The 14,152-nt window shown below is 35.9% G+C and overlaps 1 protein-coding gene across 1 annotated transcript; it reads left to right on the top strand.

The window, feature by feature from the left end:
- The first annotated feature begins 2,442 nt into the window (after positions 1-2,442).
- On the top strand, positions 2,443-13,303 carry LOC129271577 (anaphase-promoting complex subunit cdc20-like). Its single transcript, XM_054908895.2, has 9 exons — positions 2,443-2,788; positions 3,300-3,408; positions 4,673-4,819; positions 7,090-7,298; positions 7,974-8,077; positions 8,971-9,196; positions 9,716-9,841; positions 12,165-12,342; positions 12,915-13,303. Exons 1-9 carry the CDS (start codon positions 2,447-2,449, stop codon positions 13,052-13,054), a joined length of 1,581 nt encoding a protein of 526 aa, XP_054764870.2. The 5' UTR covers positions 2,443-2,446; the 3' UTR covers positions 13,055-13,303.
- Positions 13,304-14,152: the final 849 nt, after the last annotated feature.

Genomic DNA, 14,152 nt, shown 5'->3' with positions numbered 1-14,152 from the left:
CAACTCAATGCAACATCTATTTACAAAGGTATAAGCATTAATACAGCCGGCCCGTGACCCCCCTTTTGAGAGGTATAATCAAAATTTGTATAATGTGCAATACCGTTTTTACTTAATAAGTGTGCCCCCCCCCTTTAATGAGGACCTTTTTTCTGATGGTCTTATTTTCCACGGACGAAATGACTTTCAATTTTAGACAACTTGAAAACCATTTTTTTTTTGCTTGTCAAATTTTCATCTGGAAATGCCCCCCCCCCCCCCCATTGGAAAATCCTGGATCCGCCCCTGAATACAATGAAAGAAGCAACTCAGTAAGCTATTAGCAATTAAAGCTTGTGACGATCGAGTGCACCGTGACATAATAAAAACAATAAAGACATAACGCTTTAAAAAAAACTTCCTTACAAAGTACTTGCAGACATTTTTATCACATTTTCTTTCTTGATCAAATAAGGGGCATTGATAATTCTACGACCTAGTCATCTATGTACCCTTCTGCTTTTTTCTTCATTGTTCTGTGATCCTGAAATTAATTTTTCACACTACCGGGGGGTACTTGAAAAAGGGGCTTTCGACCCCTGCCTTGGCCCCATATGAGAAACCGCCCCTGGTAGAGCCTCAGGGGATCCGATATAAACACAATTTCACGGAATGATTCTATAGGCATATACCAATAAGCATGCAGAGGCGTCGATCGGCGGGGGACTGGGGCGATATCGCCCCCATGACAAAAAGGGGGGGGGGCAAACATACTTGAAAAAATTAATGTAAATATATGTTTTAAAAAGCACTGGAAAACATTAATAAACCATTACAATTTGCATAAAAACACTATTTAACATAATTGTCAATTTTTCGGCGCGCAAAATTCTATAATACTTGATGGCGCCAATTTTTTGGAAATTTTTCAGCCCCCCCCCCCCCCGGCCCTCGTTCGTAACGTAGATCGACGCCCCTGCCAATAATGTATTAATGGATTACAAATTATATAAAGGAAGACAGATAGCCGTGGCGGATACAGGAATTTGAAATAGAGGGTGGGCGCCAAGGTAGCGCAATATTTTCCTGCGACAAAGTTGGTAATGAAGCCAGAAATTATGATGAAAATAATATGCCCGCTTTATAATTATATCTGAGGAGGAAAAAAAAACCAAGGGAAAAAATGTGAGGTCGCATCCGCATCCCCTGCAATACCCCTTTCATCTGCAACTGGATTTAAAATCAGACAATGGCAACTTCGTACAATGGAGGACGATGTGTCGGTGGCATTCCGGTAATGACAATTCGTTTGTTGTGCAGACACAATAGGGATTTTTCGCCATTACGTCGGCAACGGATTCTACAACATAGTAAATCTATTGAAAATGCCCGTCAAATCACAATAAATAGCTTATAGGTCTTTGTCAAAAATTGGTGAACCTGGGCAGCGGATCGTCCTAAGATTCGGAGATGACGAAAAAGAGCAAATATATCGTTTATTCTGAGTCCAGGACGACACTGCTGTTTAATTTGATTCATAGATATTCGACAAAGGCTTCTTTGTCACGAAGGGCTTTTAACAATAGATCCTCTGTGTTCCAGAAAGCGTCTGCGTAGTGTTGCGAAAAAATCCCGATTGACTTTTCGTTTGTTGTGCGGACACAATATGAGTTGCTCGTTGAGATGCCAAGCATTTTTCGTACTGTTCTGAAAATAAAAGACCCTTTGAACTTCAGTTTCTAAATCTCTTCCTTTTAGACCACAGTTGAAAAGTTTTCGACACTCCTATCAACTTACTGATCACAAAGGAGCATCCGCAAGACACATCGAAATTACTCAAAGCTTGGAAACCGCTCAACATGCCATACGTCTATAATGATTATTGACTAACAAGTTTTATTGAAAAATATTGGATATTGTGATGTCACAGAAAAAAAAATTTCATAGATGCCTGATATCAACATCAATTTAATTTTCAACTATAATCAAACAAGTGGTGAGTTATCAAGTTTTGTACGTAATGTTGCTTTTCAATTGTTAGTGATCTTGTTAGCTTATTCCTCTGACCTCCTTCTCAGTTTCTTCTTCTTGTTCTCCTACTCATCCTTCATCATCATCATCATCATCATCATTATCATCTTCATTCTTCTCCTCCTCCTCCTTCTCTTTCTTCTTCTTCTTCTTCTGCTTCTTCTGCTCCTTCTTCTTCTCTTCCTCCCCATCCTTCTTCTTCTTCTGCTCCTTCTTCTTCTGCTCCTCCGTCCTTTTCTCCTTCTTCTTTTCCTTCTTCTTTTCCGTCTATTTCTTCTTCGCCCATATATCTTCTTTTCATAATCTCCTCACACTTCTGCTGCTCCTTCCTTTTTTTTTTTTAATACTTAATTTATACCACTTTCCCATCTTCTCTCTCTTCAATACGAGAGGTATAATTGTGTCATCGTTGGTGTTTTTTTTAAAGTAATATCGTATGGATTGCCCGAGGACAAGATGGCAATTGAAACCAAGACGGCAACGACATTTCAAGAAGACCAAGGCAAGACTTCGACCCTCTAAGCCAGTTTCATCCACCCTCGACCGGTTCATTCCCCATCGCCACATCGATATCTCAGAGTTTCAACTCAATTCTAGTATAAAGAAGAAGAAGACGGAACAAGACAAACGGCAACAACCGTCGTCATCCTCGATGTCGCAATCATACGAGACCATGGGAGAGAGTTTCACGACATCGTCCTCCGATGAAAGTTTGATGTCTGTGTCGACATCGAGCTCGCTCTCAACTTCGTTTTCCGATGATGCCTTAGATGATACGGTATGTATGTCCAAAATAAATTATTTCTCAGTTTCGTTGCCAAGAACCGCTTAACATTGAAAGATTTATGTTCACTTGACATTGGCAAAATAGGCTAACCTTGATCAATTAATGTTTAATTAGCTTTCAATTTTCAGGATCTTTGCTTGATCCACTCACCCTGTGCATCCATTGAATGAGGCGGCAAGTTCGTTCTGAAAACTTAGTCAGAAAGAAACTTTTAGAGATGACTTCTATTACCATGGGCCACTAAAATATATATAGTATTAGTTAAAGATAACTGATAAATTATAAAATGTCCCCTGATTTCCGAGGTTGCTTGGGATGAATTTTATAAAGATGCCATTTTCAGGCCAATGGTTTGACGACCCCTTCTTGTTCATTTACGTGCAAACCCATGCAATTTCCACATTCACGTTTCTTTCGCTTAGGGTTTCCCCCTTTAGTTAACATTTTGTTTTCAAATTCGCCATCATTTATCAGGTGTTTTTTTTTCTCACGAATCCTTTAGACTTGCTGCGGTGATCCCTTCAGCGAAGAAGTTGCTGCAATTCTTTTTGAAGGATATGACAAGAAAAGTGGAGATGTATTGAATTTCAAGTCACGAAAATACAAAGCAAGTAAGATATTGATTTGACTTAATTGCGACTTCCTATTATACATGTATGATGTATACCAGTAGCGGATCTAGATTTTTACTTAGAGGGAGGTGATATTAACTAGCAAAAAAAAGTCATCACTTCCAAATATAAGAGGCATTTTGGCGGCTTTGGCCCATTTTGGGGTTCTGTCTTCTTTTACTCTGCATGCTGAGACGTATAATGCGTCATAACCCCCTCCCATATCTACCCACCATTTCTCTTTCTCCCTTTGAGGGAGCCCGAAGGAAGGGCGGGGGGGGGGGGCTACCTCTTTAGATCCGCCCCTGTATATAGGATTGGGCAACATCTAGACCCGGTCCAAAATACCTTAAAAATGTAATATAATTATATACAGTTATTTTTTTTTCATCAGACCACTTAACATATTCTGTAAAATATTTAAATTTACCATTGACATGGAATCGCAAAACAAGTGAAGAAATTATCTAAATAATTATATTAACATAGAAATTTCATATTGTACATGAAACGTATATAGAGAGCTATATATACTTTGATGATAATTATAATTTAAAAATGAATAAATTAAAAAATTATATCAATAATAATATCAACGATAATAATAATAGTAAGTATAATAATAATAATAATAATAAAATAAATTGATAATAACAACTTAAGCTTATGTAACGTTTTTCCTTATATTCATATATGATTACCGGGCCCTGGGAACGATTTTTTGACTGGAGGTGCTGATGTATATTTGAAAAGAAGAAAAAAAGAGGTTTTCAGTTCAAAATGGGGATCAAATTGGTCCCGATAAATTTGAAAGCCCCCCCCCCCCCCAAAAAAAGGGGGGGTTCACTACAAAATAAAGGTAATTTTGGTTACATTTTTCCATTTTAACACATCTTCTAGAATACCTGGGGTGCTGCCTATGGAGAATCACACGCAGCACCCCCAAGGAGATCCCCAGCACCCCGGCTTCAATTCCCAGGGCCGTGTATTATTAGGTATGATGTATCTCTATATATGACATACATTAACGTGCTTTTGTGTGATGATCAGGTTTAGACGGGTCAATATTATGGTTTGACCCCAAACAAATTGCAACAAAAATCCGCATCCGGGAAAGTAGTTCTTTTCAAAAGGGCGTCCAAGATGGCCGCTAGTCACTGAAAATGGATATAACTCACTCATTATTCACCATAGAATCCTATTTCGCTTATACTCCATGGTCTAGGGGGTAAATGAATTTTGATTACCTTTTTTTTATCAATAGAGGGCAGAGACTCATTATTTTCGACTTCGCGTCACTGTCATGGATGTGGAAATATTGGGACTATGACAAGCAGACGACATGCTTATAACCACCGTCGAATGTATTTGGATAATCTCCAGCCAGAGCGAATAATTGGAATGGGACAACGTAAGTTCTGATTTTATTTAAATTTGAATACGGGTGGAGCTACTATGTAGATTTTAGGATATACATGGGATGGAACGAATCATTTTCGATCATGCGCAGGGGGTGCATGGTCGGGAGAGGGGGGGGGGGGGTAATCTCCATTTTATAGTGATCGATGCTTTTCTTTTTTATGTTGTGAAAGAAGAGTAATTTATGACAAATGTCAACTGTCGAGATGTAAGATCTAAGTCTCATTTATACCCTCCTTCCATCGCTGCAGCTCTCCGCACACCCACAATAAATTGTATTTTGTTATTCATTTCAACATTATGATAATGTTTTTGCCATCATGAGATATGCATGCGTCTATCTATCTATCTATCTATTTCATTTCATTTATTGGTTTCTGCAACACTTTTTCATAAACACATTAACAAAGAAAATACAATAATAATATACGTATAACTGACAAGCGAAACATTGAACATAATTGCATTTTCTATTAATATATATCGATTGTTAGATGGTTGCCACGGATGGTTGCAGGGGTTGCCACTATAAGCAAAGCTTGACTGCGTGGCAACCCCAGAAAACAATAATTATTATTCATCCAACATATCTTAACGTAAGGGTGCAGGTCCTCACAATGTATGTTTTATTTTGATTCTTGGTTTTTTTTTCTTGTTTTGAAAGTTATGTGTTTCTTTAGATAAAGTTAACTCTTTGAATATTTATTCAATAATAATGTTTTAATACCTTTTTTAAAGGGAGAAATGAATCTTGACTCCATGTTTGAGTGAATCTGGCAATGTATTCCATATGTCAGGCCCGGATGTCTAAGTGTTTTATGTGCTAATAGTGTAACACTATAGAACAGTTCTAGGATTGTCTAAGTGAATATTCTGACAAGTCCGTGTTGGGTATGAATGTAAGTTGCTATTATATGAAAAGAACTCGGTAAACACAGGAGGAAGCAGTTTGTAATTATATTTATACATAAAAATAGTTATTTTTATAGTATTTATATCATATATCTTATACGTTTTTAGACGATAAAAAGTGGATCAGTGTGTGAAAGATATGTTGATTTTGTGCAGATCCTAACAGCTTTCTTTTGTAATAAAAGTAAATGTTCAAGGTTAGTTTTACTACAGTTTCCCCAAATAATGTTACAATAATTAATATATGGTAGTACAAATGCATTGTATATCATTAAAAGGAAATGCTCTGGCAAAAAATACTTTAATTTGTATAATATTCCAGTTCCTTTAGCCATTGATGAGGATATATTGCTTACGTGTTGGTTCCATGATAAATGTTTGTCTATTGTAATACCAAGAAATTTCACATATTCTTTTTTTTATCTATGGGCTCATTATCAATTACAATGTCTTGGGGAAAATCGTCATTCTTATGAGTAGTTTGAAAATGAACAAAATGAGTTTTACTTATATTTAACGATAACTTGTTATATTTAAACCAGTACGAAACATTTTTTAATTCCAAATCCATTCTATTAATCAATTCATCTAAATTTCTGTGAGATAATAAGATGTAGATAGATAGATATATATCTATCCATCCATCCATCCATCCATCTATATATCTATCTATCCATCCATCCATCCATCAATCCACTCATCTATCTATCTATCTATCTATCTATCTATATATCTATGTATGTATGTATGTATGTATGTATGTATCTATCTATCTATATATGTCTGTCTGTCTATCTATCTATCTATCTATCTATCTATCTATCTATCTATCTATCTATCTATCTATCTATCTATCTATCTATCTATCTATCTATATCTATCTATCTATCTATCTATCTATCTATCTATCTATCTATCTATCTATCTATCTATCTATCTATCTATCTATCTATCTATCTATCTATCTATCTATCTATCTATCTATCTATCTATCTATCTATCTATCTATCTATCTATCTATCTATCTATCTACATGTATGTATCTACCTATCTATCTTTATATCTATATGTCTGTCTGTCTGTCTGTCTACCTACCTACCTACCTACCTATATACCTATACCCACCCACCTACCCATCCATCCATCCATCCGCCAATCCACTCATCTATCTACCTATCATTCTATGTATCTATCTATCTATCTATCTATCTATTTATCTATCTACCAATCAGTGTACCCAACCATCCACTACAAAAATAAATATGTGAAAAATACTTCATTTTAAGTCTGGTTGTGGTACATGAAAACATTGCCCAAATTCATTAACATTTTTTGTCATCTCGTGAACAGGTTATGATATCGCCGATGTCCAAACTGACGGCGATGTCCTTTTCATAAATGATGACGATGTCCACGTTTGGAACCCAATCTCGAACGTCAGTTGTGAACTTATTTTTAAGAAAAGTGATGACGTCACCAAGATCAGCTGTGCTGGATGGCGTGACAATGCGAAGATGTTTGCAACTGCAACAACCCTTGCACAGAATCGGGCTTTTATTGTAAGCGCTAATGTTGAATACATTTTGAGTTTTGCCCCTAAGCCAAGTCTGCCCCCTAAAGCCTTTGACTCATTACACTACTGCTGTGCCATATCATCACAAATGTTGAATTTAATATATACAAAATATACCTTTTTGTTTTTACTTTAAGATTTAAAGTGGCATTAATTTAACTCCCGGGTCATTTGTGCTACGCCCCGTTCCTGTAAAAAAAATACCTAGAATAAGGTCCGATGTGACAATTTCCGGACCAGTTAAGTTTTTATGTCAAATCATAGCTATAATGGTCCTTGTCGTTATGAACAGCTTTCTACCTCGTAGGGCTATATCTAAATAGTCTATACTATAATTTTTTTAATGAAATAAAAATAGATTAAAATTAAAATCGTTCATTGAGAAGCATAAAGGATGTAAGGAAAATTTTCGTTGTTGTTGATTTAAATGATTTTTTTTTTAAATCTTGAAAATCGTTTATAAAAAGGTAACTGTAATAACATGAATAATACACATACTTATCCACATAAGAGCGATATATCACTCCAAAACAAATGTGTCCTGCCCATGATCAGACAATACTGGTATATTCAAGTTTTTATCGTCATGTCAAGTGACCCAACTTTACTTTTATGAAAAAAATCAACAACAAAAAATGGAAATGACATTATTTCTCTCCAGACATTGACAAACCTAGAATCAAGAATATGGCGGGAGTACTATGACGAATTTGAACTCGAATCAAGTCCTTTATGCATTCAATGGAATAGAATCGGCATTACCTGGTAAGCATTGTGAAGTAAACAGAAAGGATTTGGTGGTGACTTTATTTCAAGCTACTGTCATCATGAAGGTGGTGGTGATGATGGGTATTCATTAGTTTATCATCTTAAAGATCGCCATCAATTATCACCACCATCAGGATCATCTTCATCATCATCATCACCACCACCACCATCATCATCATCATCACCATGATATTCATCATCTTCATCATCATAATCACCATTACCATCGTCATGATCATGATCATCGTCATCATCGTCATCATCGTCACAATCATCACCACCATCATGATCATCACGATCATCATCACCGTCCTCCTCATCATCATCATCACCACCATCATCTGCATCATCATCGTCATCATCATCATCTTCATAATAATAATAATAATAATAATCATAATCATCATTCATCATCATCATCATCATTATCATCATAATCATCATCATCATTAGCACCACCACCATCATCATTATCGTCATCACTTATATCACCACCACCAGCACTAACCCCTGTGCTAATCACAAGAACAAGCTATTCATCATTATGTCTTAACTTGCAATAATCGGTGAAAAAGGTGCAATCGTTTCAAGCAATGACACGATATGCTCTATATAGGCAAAAAATTAAATCGGTTAATCATGATAATATATTGCTTGATGATGACAGTCCAATGTGGTAGTGTTGGTGATGAGGATGATAATGATGATTTTTATTTTGATGCAGATACTGATCATGATGATGACGACGATGATGAGGATGATCGATGCCTCTTGTAACGGTGGTGATGATGAACAATTCATATTGATATTGCGATAAGTTGTGTTTGAATTTCATTAAAGTCCCGAAACGGCTTAAATATTTTTTTTCTTTCTCAAACTTTTATCAAAAGCGGCTGCGAAGACGGCGGTGTGTATCACTACGACGACCGATGCAGATCAAACAGACCTGTTCTAATGTTTGATGGGCACTGCATGCCAGTCGTTTCCTGTCGTTACAATAAAGCTCGAGACCTTCTTGCAACCGGCGATTTGCAGGGGGACCTGATGATCTGGGATATGAGACAACCTAAAATCCCAGCCAACAGTTTCAAAGAGGCCCATAAAGGAAGGATTTCGGTAAGTCATCGATACCGAAAAAACGAGGGTAGAGGAGGGGGGGGGGGCAGAGCTGTGCCTACCAAATATTCCATGATGAAGAAAGTATGACATTGAAAAGAAGAGTAAAGGAAATAATAAGAAAATAAAAAGAGTGAAATGTTATATATTAATAATTCTATCTCAATCTTTCATGAAAAATAGATTTTCACTTTAAGGCGCCAAAATTTTCGCTCGCGACTTATTAGCAATTTTCCAGATAAGCTATCATCTTGCCTCTCAAAATATTTGACTCATTACGCGACTAATGGGGCGTTGCAAGAAAGTTGAGTTGCAATTGATTGCAATTGATCGACTTCAACTTTGCAGCCGATCCCGATCGACTGCAACTAGCAATCTATCGTCAATTTGCAAGAAGAAGGCGACTAAAACTAATTCCGTTCATTGTGATCGTTGATATAATCATGCCAGTGCTATAGGTCTATTCTCGGTTGTCAGCTGATGCATTGACACCTTCGTGATAACTTCTTTATTTTGTAGGGGATGTCTTGGTGTCCATGGCAACCGGATCTCTTGGCAACCGGAAATGCCCGGCATCAGCCAACATTGAAGTTCTGGAACCTCCTCACTGGACTCAAGAGTAGAGAACGACGAGTATCTCACGAGGTATCATTTTTTTAAAATATGGTCAATTATATAGGTTGCTGAACCACATTTCATTTTGGTACACATAAAGTGATAATTTTCGCGAGTGAAATGTTGTGGAATAGCTTAAAGACGAGGTCACCACTCACCGACAATAAAAAAAATAATGCGACTTTATTTTGGGGACCTGAATTGCTCAATATAAATACTTCTTTTAAAAAAACTACCATGTCTTCAATTTAGCAGACGAAGTGAGCTACCCAGAAGGTAGAACCAGTTCCACTGGACCAGTTAGACCAGTATAATTTTAACTGGTAACTCTGGAAATTGGAACATTGGTTTACTGGTATAACTGGTCATACTGGTCCAGTTTAAATTTTACTGGTCCAGTTAAAAATTAAACTGGTCTTGAATTACTGGAATTTTATACTGGTCTCGTTTCTGGTGGTTGTTACTGGTCTCACTGGTCTTCAATTTAAGCTGGCCTTTACTGGTATTTTCTACTGGTCCTTGAACTGGTCCTCGTACTGGTCTTACTGCATCAATTTATTACATGCATTTGGTTTGTTATATACCATTGTCAGTGAAATGTGATGGAAAAGATGGTTAGTAAATTAATCTTTCTGCTGTTATTTTAAATGTGATATATGAAATTACACATTTCCATTGTGAATTAGTTCACACAGGCTTATTTAGAAAGTTTTTAGACAACATTAAGTGCCAATGCAAGGATATTCCATTCTCAATCCTGATATTTCTTTTAAAAACAGGAAATATGCAAATGAGGTAAACCATGTGATCAGCATCATCAGAATTACTGGTATTACTGGTCTTGACCAGTTCAATTTCAAACAATGAATTACTTTAGACCAGTTTACTATATCAGAGGAATATATCTTGCTTTGATCTTAATCATAATTAAAGGAAATAATTATTTTAATGATAATGTTAATACTTGATAATTATGATAATATTAATAATAATAATTATAATATCAATAACAATGATAACAGTAATAAGAATGATAACAACAATGATCATAATAATCGTAATTATAATAATTATGATAATTATAAGAAGAATGATGATAACAATGATAACGATAATAACTTTCTCTGAATTGCAAGATTCATTTTCCATAATTCGTCAAATGATCTGACTTGAAATAAAGTCATTACTTTGCTTCAACTGGAATGCAATTGTTTGAACTGGTCTCCAGTTGATTTTTATTGGCCCAGTGAAAAATTAACTGGTCCAGTAAACATATACTGGAAACCAGTAAAAATATACTGGAAACCATTTATTGGACCAGTAACACCAGTTTAATGAAAAACAATTTAACTGGTATTACTAATTGCTTCAACTGGAATGCAATTGTTGGAACTGGTCTCCAGTTGATTTTTACTGGTCCAGTTAAAAATCAACTGGCCCAGTAAAAATATACTGAAAACCAGTAAAATTCTATTGGAAACCAGTTACTGGTCTTACTGGTTTTTCCTTCTGGGTAGGAAAAAACATAATTATATTGAAAATAGAACTATTGGAACTTGTTGGCATACCTTGCTGTTTGCCAACCATACTTATTTAATCTTGCTTATATAACCTTGCTCAGTACCTTTAGTAATTTCGAAGTCAAATGCATATATTTCAATACAAAAATCAGCGTAGCGAGCGAGGAAAAAATAAGCATTATGAATGGAATAAGTGTTACTTCAACTTCGTCAAAATTACGGCATGAATATTGATGCCTGCTATAAAAAAGACACATCGGTGTGAATAGTCTTTATGTGTGGCAGCAGTGGGACCAAAAATGATTGTAAAAAAAAAAGCACTTCTCTTTCTTCTTTTTGTGCTTCTCCTCCTCCTTCTTCCTCCTCCTCCTCATTCTTCATCTTTTTGTACTTCTCCTCCTCCCCTCCCCTTCTTCATCTTGTTAGGTTTGTGCTTCTCCTTCTCCTCCCCTTCTTCTTCTTCTTCTTCATCATCATCATCATCTTTTTCTTCTTCTCCTTCTTCTTTTCTCCTTATTTTCTTTTTTTTCCCGTCTTCTTCTCGTTCTTGTGCTTATTTCTTCTTCTTTTTCTTATTTCTTCTTCTTATTTTTCTTCTTCTTCTCCTCCTCCTCCTCCCCTTCTTCTTCATCTTGTTAGGTTTTTGCTTCTCATCCTCCTCCCCTTCTTCTTGATCTTCTTCTTCTTATTCTTCTTCTTCTTCTCCTTCTTCTCCTTCTTCTCGTTCTTGAGCTTATTTCTTCTTCTTTTAAGTAGGTATAATGTACAGTACAAACATTTTTATTCTATTTCTTGTTTGAATTGCCGATCTTCTAACTTAAATTATTTTTCAGGTTACCTCTCTTCAATGGCTCGAGAGTGAACAGGAGCTTATTTCAAGTCATAAGGGTACTCCAGAAGCCATTGTTTTCTGGAACTACCCTTCGCTGGAACGCTGTGGCACCCTGACAAATGACGATGACGGAACGAATAGCACAGGACTAGTCAGCGTCAAGAAATCATATCAAATGAGTAAGTAAATAAAAATGAAACTGAAATGAGCCAGATATGAAAGAAAAGGTTTTAACTTTACTCAGTTTTTGATGACTCAATATCATAGGCACTTAGAATTCAGGGGTAAAGCCTGGATGCTGCTTCTCGCACTTACATACCCGGTGACGTGCTGTAAAACATACAGACCTAGGTCAGAGGATGTGAATATGTGAGATTGGCTCTTAAAGTGACACTTACATGTACCACTATCGTCTTGGGCCTCGTTGTATAAAAGTTACTTTTAAAGTAACTATGCCATTCATTAGTAATTTCCAGGAAATCGTTGGTTTTAATTGGCTGTCAAGCCACCAATACGTTTATACAACAGAGTCCAAGAGCATTATATTCTGCATACTCTGGCTACCCATTTGTGTTTCGACGCCTTTTCTTCCTTATTTTTGAGGAAGGTGTCAAGTATTGTTAGTTGTGTTGACCCAGTAGGACGAATCTACTCCAAAAGTAAATTAGGCCTATACAGGCCCAATGGTGAGGATATTCTTTAAAGCAGCCATCCGATTATGTTCTATGTTTCCTTAATTTCTCCCTGGAAGTTGCCACATCGGAAGAAAGTGATTCCATTTACGTCTGGGATTTAGAACAGACCAGGGAATCCATGACGTCACAGAGGGGACAACCATCCACCGTTCTTTCCGGGAGACGATCGCTCATTCACCTGGGACTGATGAGATGAGAAATTATGGAAACGTTGTTTTTTCATTTACATGTACGTCGTTCAGTCACCGCATATAAGTCTGAATGTCCTGTCCCATATACAGGCCAACAAGTGACAAATGGGGCAAGGTATGCTTGGACACAATTGGACATAATTAAAGGCAAATTAATTGACGAAGCTTTTGATCCCGCAATTTAGTAAATAACCTCCATCCTCTATACCCCAAATATTGTTCATGTTAATTTGCATGCCCTATTTATAATAATAATGATAGTAATAATAATAATGATAATAATAATAATGATAATAATAATAATAATAATAATAATAATATGATGATAATAATGATAATAGTAATAATAATAATTATAATGATAATAATAATAATAATATACAACATTTATATAGCGCTTAATAGAAATAATTCTAAGCGCTGCATACTTGTCTTCCCCGGCTGCATCATCGACTACCCTGATTGGACACTCGAGCATTCAAGGATGGTATCCATTTACTACACCTGGGTGGAGAGTGGCAAATGTAGGTAAACGCCTTGCCAAAGAACGTGAGTGCAGCGGTGGGATTTGAACCATAATGCGACAAGGCATCTTGATCACAATTAATCATGGTTTTAAATGAATTAATACATGAAAATATTCCTGAACTACTTTAGACCATATACTATTTGACAAAAACTTTAGATAAATTTTGCGGCAAACATTATTGCCAATGAATTCACTGTTGGGTGACCTCGATGAATTTCACATTTACTAGTAATGTTTATACCCTTTTTAGCTGCTTCTCGAACTCTGGCAAGGGTGTACATTTCTTAAGGTAAAGAAACAGCTTATAATGAGTAATGAAATATTTCTTTAAATAAAATTGAGAATATATTTGGTTGTGCCACTTATTTCCAGTATTCATGAATACAAGTACATGCATAATATATGAAATTATCATTTTGTTGCTTATATTATACAAAAAAGCTTAGATGTTTAAAGAATGAGAAAGTGTTTTTTTTTGTATTTTTGAAATACTTCGAAGTCGAAGATTATTTTGTTTTGTCATTAAAAGAAAAAATAAATAAAACGTCAAAATTAGTTTATTTTAGCAAATGAT

The sequence above is a fragment of the Lytechinus pictus genome, chromosome 11 (assembly GCF_037042905.1).
Source record: "Lytechinus pictus isolate F3 Inbred chromosome 11, Lp3.0, whole genome shotgun sequence".
Classification (NCBI taxonomy): Eukaryota; Metazoa; Echinodermata; class Echinoidea; order Temnopleuroida; family Toxopneustidae; genus Lytechinus; species Lytechinus pictus.
Note: the sequence above shows the minus strand (reverse complement) of the source record. Positions and strands in the feature narration are given on the sequence as shown.

What these genes read in the sequence shown, in the direction of transcription:
- LOC129271577 (XM_054908895.2), top strand. Translation starts at nt 2,447, where the DNA reads ATGGATTGCCCGAGGACAAGATGGCAATTGAAACCAAGACGGCAACGA. An exon ending in GTCACGAAAATACAAAGCAA is followed by an intron (nt 3,409 to 4,672) that starts GTAAGATATTGA and finishes TTTTATCAATAG; the next exon opens with AGGGCAGAGACTCATTATTT. An exon ending in CACAGAATCGGGCTTTTATT is followed by an intron (nt 7,299 to 7,973) that starts GTAAGCGCTAAT and finishes ATTTCTCTCCAG; the next exon opens with ACATTGACAAACCTAGAATC.